Source organism: Pelmatolapia mariae, linkage group LG20 (assembly GCF_036321145.2).
Source record: "Pelmatolapia mariae isolate MD_Pm_ZW linkage group LG20, Pm_UMD_F_2, whole genome shotgun sequence".
In the NCBI taxonomy this organism is placed as follows: Eukaryota; Metazoa; Chordata; class Actinopteri; order Cichliformes; family Cichlidae; genus Pelmatolapia; species Pelmatolapia mariae.
The window spans coordinates 14,443,899-14,453,702 of NC_086244.1; the positions used below are offsets into that span (position 1 = coordinate 14,443,899).

At 40.6% G+C, this 9,804-nt stretch overlaps 1 protein-coding gene across 1 annotated transcript in view; it reads right to left on the reverse strand.

The window, feature by feature from the left end:
- The window catches only part of onecut2 (one cut homeobox 2), a 36,116-nt gene extending 26,312 nt beyond the window's left edge, over positions 1-9,804 (reverse strand). Inside the window, exon 1 of the mRNA XM_063463684.1 lies at positions 8,190-9,804. Within this exon, the coding sequence (XP_063319754.1) occupies positions 8,190-9,414 (1,225 nt within the window). The 5' untranslated portion in view covers positions 9,415-9,804. The remainder of the gene's footprint in view (positions 1-8,189) is intronic.

Consider the following 9,804-nt stretch of genomic DNA (forward strand, 5'->3'; position numbering starts at 1 on the left):
TTGAGCCACTCTACATCCTGAACCACAGCCAACACCAGACCTTAGCTCTCTCCTGCTGTACACAGAAACCCATCCGAAGCCCATTTACAGCTCAGTATCTCAGTTCCTTTCATTGTGTGCGAAGAAAGCTTTAATAGTGCAATCAATTCAATTTTCAATTCATTTGAATTTTATTTATATAGTGGCAAATCACAAACAGTTGCCTCAAGGCACTTATTACTGTAAGGTAAATAATACAAAGACAGTGGTGACAGATCACACAAAACGCAAAGCTAAAAATTATAGACAAACTCGGAACAATAAGAGTGATACGTACAGAAAGTTATTCATGTTTGCTGGACTTGAAATTTTTACATTTTGGCAAAAAATTTGCTTCACACTAGGTTGTGAAAAAACCTTCTCCAATAATTTGCAATGCAGGACAAGCGTATTATCACTGAGATGGGTTCACATTTGCAGAATTGTAGGCTGATTCACGCTACTGGTTATTCTCTTCCTCATCACATTAGCAATTAGGGACAAGTACTTAGAGCTTTCCAGTGCAAATGTATCCACAGACATAGCACAAGGAAAAACTTTGTGTGGCACTGGATCTGTGAAGTCTGTATCATTGACTTCCTTGTCACCAACTTTTCCAAACTGACCTAAGTGTATGTGCTGAACATTAACCGTCATCATTTCAATTTCTCTACCTACTTCTATGCAGCATGTAATACTTGTCTAACATCAAATATATATATACAGCATTACTGAAATTCTGCTTTCTATAGCCATCCATCTATCCATCCATTTTCTTCCACTTATCCAGGGCCAGGGATACTTAAACACCTCCACTTGGGGCAGTAACTCGTCCGTGACCCAGACTGAGTACTCCACTCTTTTCCGACTGAGGACCACGCCCTCGCACTTGGAGGTGCTGATTTTCATTCCCCCTCACTTCACAAACCACTCCAGTGCAAGCTGGAGGCCACCACCTGATGAAGCCAACAGAACCACATCATCTCTGAAAAGCAGCGAGACCGCCCAAGTGGAAGCCATCCAGTACTTGGCTATGCCTAGAAATTCTGTCCATAAAAATTATGAACAGAATCGGTGAAAAAGGGCAGCCCTAGTGGAGTCCAACCCCCCCGGGAATGAGCCCGACTTATTGCTGGCTATGCGGACCAAGCTCTTGCAGCGGTTGTATAAGGATCAAATAGCTTGAGGCAACAGGCCAGACACCCTATACTCCCTCCCGAAGCACCTCCCACCGAACACTCAGAGGGACAGAAGTCCACAAAACACATGTAGACTGGCTGGGCAAACTCAGATTCACCCAAGAAACCGCATTGTTCCTCCTGTATCCGAGGTTCAACTAACGGATGGACTCCTTTACAAGACCCTGGCATACACTTTCCCCAGGAGACTGAAGTGTGTGATCCTCCTGGAGCACACCCTCTGGTTCCCCTTCTTAAAGATGGGGAACCAACACCGCGGTCTGCCAATCCAGAGGTACCACACCTTATCTCCACGCAACATTGAGGATGAACCTCATCCACTCCCATGGCCCTTCCACCAAGTTGTTTAACTGCCTCAGTGACCTCACCCCTGGTGATGGACGACTCATCCCCCTCGTCCCCAGATTCTGCTTCCTCTATGGAAGATGTAGAGGAGTTGCTTGATGGTTTGTCAGAATTTCTTCGAGGCAGTCCAAAAGTCTCTCCAACTGGCCTCTCCGAACTCCTCCTACAACTGAGTGCCGGGTGGTGGCCAGACACGGAGACCCTGGCGGACAGAGCCCCAGCTGCCAAGACTAGAGGTTGGGACATGCTTTTTAAAATTAGAAAAAAATGATAATGCTTTGTTTTTCCATGCCCACAGTCTCACAATAATTTCCTACAAAAGACCCTGAACAAAAATATGTTAATAGACTGAAAAGCATTCAACCCTCATTTATTATTGAAAACTTTAGTTTCCAAAGTTTAGCTGATGGTTTATTGTCGAGAAATAAATACAACAAATAAGCAAATAAGTGGACTGAATGAGATGAAAGTGTATCAACTTCCTTCTGTAGTTTTCCTACAGTTTGTTCCGACCTGCATATTTTTTCCCCAGAAATATGGATCATATTCAGAATTTACGGACAAAGGCATGACTAAGACATTTCTAGACAGAGTCTGAGATGATAGGGAGAGTAAAGAAATGGAAATATATGCTCAAAATAACCACATAATTATTATTATCCTTCATTGCTGTGCTGTAAAGACCATTATGATGGAGAATTTAGCTACCAGATAAACCTGTCTCCCAGCTCTCAATTCTTTTCTTTTCCCCCTGCATGCTGCTCCTCCCTCTCCTCTCTGCTCATCTCAGGGTCAAGGGAATATTTGCTCCATCTATTGTCTGAGTGTTGCATCTCTGACCTTTGACCCCACCTCTATTGGTTGCTTGTAGCGTTGCTGATCTAAGGATTGCACCTCCCTGTTTCTGCGGTAATTTTAAAATCACCGTAGAGGCGAGAGAGAACAATGGAAAGAGCAAAAGTGCAACACCTGGCAAACACTCAAATAAAGAAACAAAATATTGACCCATTATCTGAGAAACCACAGGATGCCAATTACACATCAAGAATCAAACAGAATTAATATTTAAAATCAAGGCATCAACATGTAACATCTCCAAAGCTGATTTACATTATACGGAGAGCGCTTTTCTATAGCCTAGCTTAGCCCAAAGAGCAGACGTCGCAGCCAAGTCAAACCATGATGTTTAGACTTTGTGTAAAACTACCATTGCTTTCGTGTGCACAAGAAATGTAAGAAACTAAACAGGAGCTGGAAACAAAACAAGGTCAATAGATAACAGCAATTTAAAAAATGATGGCGCTGGATGAGCCACAAACCCCAGTTTCCTGAGCGAAAGTCCAGTGTGGGCTGAGGCCAAAAGAATTTTATAGCCTTTGTTGTTGTCTCGTACGTTTTATTCTGTGAACCAGCTTCATAGCTATTACATAATATTTATAGTAAGCCTATTGCCGGAGGAGGAAACTACTGGCTTAGCAAAAGAGAGAGAAAAAAACACTTTTCCACTTTTACTTTTACAGTACTATTATGTCATCAGTTCTAATGTACTACAGTTTCCTACTTTAAACTGATTTACAGTAGAGAAGAATAACAGCAGTATTCGTATATTTTCCCACACTCTTTATGGTAATATATTGCGTAAAAGGTTATGCAGTATCTTACACATACTACAGTTGTTTAGACAAATGACAACTAGCTTTTGACAACTGCTTTAGACAACAAAGACACTAATAAACAGAAAACTTAATTACCTTTTACTCTATAAATCAGACATTGTACACTTAGTTAACTACCTAAATAAAAAAAGAGGATTATATTTGTATTTCCCAATGTTTAGAATTAAATAAGAAGAATCTTTAGCATAATAAACTGCAGGCTTTGCAAAGATTTGAAGTTAAAAAAGACCGAGAGTGTGAGATATGCAGTATAATCCTAGGGAAAGCAGATGAGTGCAGCTCACTCAGACAGAGGTATAACTGCGAGGCTGTCCTGTGACATTTTACAACACACAGGGGAGCACAGATCACATGAACACTCCCCTGCTCTCTTCCAGCTCCAACCTCCACCCACTCTCTCCTGTCATTTTCTATTAACCTGTATCGTCAAATACCAGCATCGAAAATCAAAGAACCCCTAATGAAATTACAGTCAAATCCTGCAGAGATAATCTCATCCACATCAGCAATCTACAGACAAATCCAGCATGCTTAAATACTGATTTCCAATCGAATGTTAAAGAATCAGCGCTCCATGTTGGGCTGATGTCACGCATTGTTATAGTCAAGACCTTTTCTGTCTCTACAAAACTCAGAAGGATACTGAACTGGGTGCATCATATTACAAAGTACATCATAGGATGTGTCAGATGAAACCATGGCAGATCTGAAGGTTTAAGAATAAGATAAAAATCTTCTTAAACTCTTAATAAAAACCCTGCAAAAACACTGACATTCACAAGGTATAAAAAGGGTTATCACAGCGATAAAATAAGAGAGGACATAAGTTCATAAAATGCTGTTACGATGTTATTATTAGTAGGAAAAACAACAGAAAATATATAGTTTTAGGAAAAATGTAGGAACACCTTTACATTGACATATTACTGATAAACAAGCTGTTTGTTTTAATTAACTGCATACTCATTTGAATTTCTCAAGTGCAATTGTTTTTGTTATTCGGATAAATCTTTTAATAATATTTTGTTATATGAATGCATTGTATAGATGAATAAATACATTTTTAACTTCAAATTTGATCCAATCATTCATCATTTGTATATTTTTGCCTCATTTATTTTGATTTGTGTTCTTATTTGGTAGATTTTCTTCTTGACATAAAGTGTTTGTTTTTTTGTTTTTTTTTATCTCATTACAGTAACAATAATTAAACCTAATTAAAATATTATGATAATATGAGTATTATAAGAAAGCTGTAATGATATAAATTGAAAGACATATAGGCTGTATGATAACAAACATATTTTATTAGATTAGACCATATCTATTATATTTTTGGATAAATAGAGTTTACTAAAGAGGAAAAAAAATAAATGAATGAAAAACTGAAGAGACGCACACACATGACAAATGCACATATCCAGGAGTGAAAGGGATCAATTTCAATTTACTTGATTTCACCCACAAAATCCAATATCAATATCCTATATTCATGGAAAGTCCTGGAAATGTGTATAAAACAAAAGAAAACCCATAAAACAGCCATGCTGAAGACGTATTGTTGGATATTACACCGCCTCTATAAAAGCAGCTAGATATAACATTTAAAAATGTACTAATCTATAAACACATTAAGCCGGTGAAAATGATTTAATGTATTTATCTGTGACTTAAAGAAATGTATAAAATGATTATTTGTATGCTGTATGCTATCATCTTAGTGTCACCGTATGCGCTTATAATCATGCAGGTTTTAGAGGGTTCATTAGTCTGTGTGGGAGATTTTACAAACTCATAATGAAGCATGTAAATGTGCAACTTATCAAAATGTTATAGTTTTTATTACTTTTATAATGAACATTTTCAATTTACAGTGATTATTTACAGAAATGATGAATAAAAAATAAAATACAAAAGGTAAGAATTCCTTATAATGATCATTTTAATACAAAGATTTTAATTTAATACTACTTCCAGGTAAATCTGCATTTGTTCTCTGGTATCTTATATGTAATTTTGTTTGTTTAGAGCTACTGAAATCAAGAGTATAATTAAAATGAAAAAGATAGTGATCCCCTAAAAAAGAGCATTTACCAGATTTCTTTATTTAGACTAATTTGGTGCCGATTATTTCTCCTATGAAAGCAGCTGGGATTAATTAACTTGAGTCAACCAATAAAACAAGTGGATTTCAGCGGATAGCAAAATACAGGCAGACATTGTTCCTGAGAATCTTTTTTAAGCTTTTAAAGATTATAATATTCCCAAGTATCCCAAACTCTACATTAGTCAGAAATCCTACCAAAGTAGCTGCGACTGAATGTTTCACAAATCTGTCACTTTGCTGCTCCACATGTCACTCTTTTTATTTGAAAGTGAAAGCCACGTGCCTCCCAAATTTAAAAACAAGGTATGTTTTTTTTTTATTAAAAAAACAACAATTAAAATACAAATTGACACATTTTGAAAACTATGTATTATTTAAACTTGAAACATAAAAGTTGATGTTTAATGGTTTACCTAAGCAGTACAGTGAAAATACTACTACTACTACTACTACTACTAATAATAATAATAATAATAATGATATCCTTGTTGGGGCCGCCACACAGTTTTTACATCCATTTTATCTTTATTTCCTCTTCTTTCTTACTTTTTAATCTCATGTTTATTTGTGTTTTCTTTGGAATTTTGCATAAATAAAAACAATGTAAAAGCATATTTACACAGAGTGAGGCACTGACACTACATATATAAATTAAGCTTATAGGTTTAACACAACAAGGGTGAATGCACCACTGAAAATATGCAGGTTATAGCTTAAATATGCAATAATTACAAACTTCACACATCAGGTAACTATAAATACCGTTTCGCTTAAGCCAGGACACCATGACGATAAAGTATGCTTAGTATAATTGTAATAATTTGTAATATTTTGGATTGTCTTTGTGTTTTCTCAGCTTTTGGATAATTATAATTTTGCATACATAAAAACAATGTGAAGGCACATTTCCTGCACCTAAAATATCTCGGCACAGAGTTTTGGCTTTCCTTCCAAAGGAAAATCACCAGTTTTATGATTAAAGAAAAAGATTTTTAATCTGTGTTTTTAACAGGGCATAATTTACTGAAGTTTGAATTCATGTTTGTTTAACAAATGGTCAGAAATAAGAGGAAAATACAAAGATTTCTATCAGGTGAGGTAACACACACTTTTTGCCTTTATGTATATGCGAAGCATTTGTACTTATCTGCATATTTAAAACTTCAAAATGAATTTTGAAGCCACAAGAAACCCTGGCATATATTTTTAAAACAAACAAAAAGAGAATAATTTTAAAGGCTATATGGATATATATGGATAGATGACATGCAGATTAGCTAAAATATGCAACTTTAACGATTTAAAGTCTTATGGTAAACCAGATAAATATAAACACTCATCATTTGTGCTTTTAATGGGACATAATGAAAATAAAGACACAATTTTAACAATATGGGATCTTTTTTAACTTATATAAAAACAGCAAAAAGTCATATGTGTGAATGACTGTGCAAAAAAAAGTAACTTTAAATCACTCACAGTGCATAAATCATGCAGTTTATAGCAAAAAAATAAAAAATAAAATAAAATATGCAGCCCTAATGAAAAACACATTTTTTTTTCAGATTAACATGAAAAAAAGCATTTTTAATGTGATTTAAATAAACTGGCCTCTCTTTGTATTTTCTGTTTTTGCATGTAAAAACAATATAAAGGCATATTTGTATTGTGGGAGACACTAAAAAAAAGTTTAATACAAAAACTGAAAAGATGTGTAGCTATAATTTACTCCCAGCAAGCAAGCTATGAAGTATGCAGGTATTAAGATGTGGACGTGCAGTGGGTAGTTTAAAGTCGTATTCTAAACCACGTAAATACAAATACTGCTGTCACTTGTGCTGCGCTTTACATTTTAACATGAAAATAAAGAACCTTTGATATAATTTAAGACTCTAAAATTACTACATTTACAAAGAAAATGTCTCTGTTTTGATAAATAGATGACCAAATCCCAATAGAAACATTAAACGTTTATCACATCTTGGTGTGAAATTAAATGCAAGCCTTTCCATGACCTGACCTTTAAAAAGAGGGAACTGGCCCGTTTTAGTGCTGCTCCTGCAGACAATAGAGGCTGGGACAGGGAACAGGTTCCTCACTAGAGGGGGCACCAGACCCACCGATTCTGCAGACCTTCGTGTGTTTATGTCACAGCTTTTTGATTGCTTCAAGCTCCACACAATCAAAAACACATCCTCCTGAACGCCCCCATCACACTTCTCCACCCAAATGCTAATGCAATCGCAATGCAATAAGCATTTAAGGAGCTAATGACAGTAAAAACACCAGCATTATAAGAATATTCAACCCTGAGAATATATATTTACACCCAAAAATATTGTGCGATGTTTAGCAGGTTTTATGGTTGTTTTATTTTCTTGGATTTTTAAATATATTTATTATTAATCTGGTTGTTATTTAAAGCAGAATAACTAGTAGATTTTTTGTGTTAGTGCAGCGTTTTCCTCGCTCCCATGGAGGGACTGGAAACTGAAAGAGGAGGATTGTTGGAGGGAAATCCCATGACCTTGTCATTTCCCATCGATCCTTTTGTGTTATTGATCAATAATGGTAATCATAACACCGGTGAGTCTAAATAAATACCATTCACCTAAATTGGAGTGGCGCGTGAGGAGCCACGAGGAGTGAGAAAGAGAGAGAAACCAACCAAAATAAAGCCAGCAAGAAGATTAAAAGTCAGCTAGTGATAAATGCTGAGGAATCATTTGAGGATATTTTGTTTTAATGTGGAGGATTTCTCCTTTTTCTTCTTGCTGTGGCACAAAAACAAATCAAAGCAGCAGCAGCAGCAGCAGAGCAGCTCAGGTTGTTTTCCTCTCTTACCTGCCAGTCTGAGCGCGGACATTCTCTGAAACTCGGGCTCCTGCAGCCACTTCCACATCCTCCTGAAGGTCTCCCGGCCTGACTTTAGTTTACTCCAGGGTTTGGGGTTCCTCAGCAGGTCCGACAGGGTCCCCTGGGAGCGGCACAGCACCCTCTGGGCGAAGATGGCCTGGGGGATGCTGTACCTCTTGAGCTCCGCCGTGATCCTCTGCGCAACCTCCTTAGTGTTGATTTCTTCCAGCTGTCCCGAGCTGTTCCCCCCCTGCGTCCCCGAGGAGGAGGGCGTTCTTTCCCGGGTGGAAGCCAACACGGGCCCGTGGGATGGAGACTGGAGGTGGGGGTGAGAGTGGGAGTGGTGGCCCGCCGAGGAAACGGCCGGGTGCCCCGGGTGGTGCATTCCGTTCAGGTGCGGCATCATCCCGCCAGCCGGAGCGCCGAGGCCTCGGTGCTGGTGGTGGTGGTCCCCTCTGGCCAGCATAGAGGCTGTGTGGTCGAAGTTCAGCATCTTGTCGTGGCTCCCGTGCGTCGTGGTGCCGTAATTGTGGAGACCCTGTTGGGTGTTGTGGATGGAGCCAAGGCCGTTTCCCAGCACCGGAGAGAGGTTCTGACCCATCCCGGACATGTGGTCCTTGTGGTAGGGGCTGTAAATGTTGTTCATCCCCGGCAGTCCCCGCTCGTCGCGCATCAGGGTGAAGCTCCCGCTCACGTTCCCGGAGAGCCGCTGGTGGTGGTGGTGGTGGTGATGGTGGTGGTGGAACTTGTCGGACACGGTGGAGATGGGGGGCAGCGGCTGCAGCGGGGTGAGCGTGGTGTAGGTGCCGCTCATCCCCATCCCGGGAGAGGAGGTGTCGCAGGGCACGCTCATGGCGTGGTGCAGCGGCAGGGACAGCTCCGGCCGGTACTCCCCGCTGCCGTCAAGAATCGTGGCCATGCCGGACACCATGGCCGAGCGGGAGGACGCGGCGGCGGCCGCCAGGTCCTGGTGTATCCGCAGGGTGGACGCCGCCGCCGCCGCAGCCGCCGCCGCCGCTCCGGGTCCCGACGAGCCTCCGCGGCCGTGGTGCGGGCTGTGGCCGCTCATCAGCTCCGCATCAGGGGCCACGGAGCTCACCGCCACCCCGCCATGCAGGCTGCCGATGCCGTCCATTGTCATGTCCGTGTTCATGGCGTAAGCGTCCAGGTCCTTGGCCAGGCATCTATAGGCGTTAGTGTAGGCAGTCTTCATTCATCTGTCCTCTCAGTCCATCAGGTCGAGCGGAATTATCTCTCCTTCTTCTCCTCCTTTCTCTCGCCGCTTCTCCCGTGATGCGCCGGGATGGGTCAGTAGCCGTGTCCCCGTGTTTCCTCCACTCCCTCGGTGTGTTTCCCCCCCGGTCCTCCTTAAGGCCTCTCCAGCTCGCTCTCTTTGTAAAAAGTGTTTTATCTCGATCATACGGGCCTGTGCGGTGGCTCCCCCATATCCAGCCCTCTCCTCCTCCTGTGTTGCTCTGCTCCTCAGACGGGAGCTGTCCACGGTCCCCTAGCCGACCTCTCAACCCAACCTGCTGGGTGAGGAGGCGGAGGGCGAGAGGCGAACTCGTATACGGGGTGACTGACGGTGGAAGAGATCAATCAG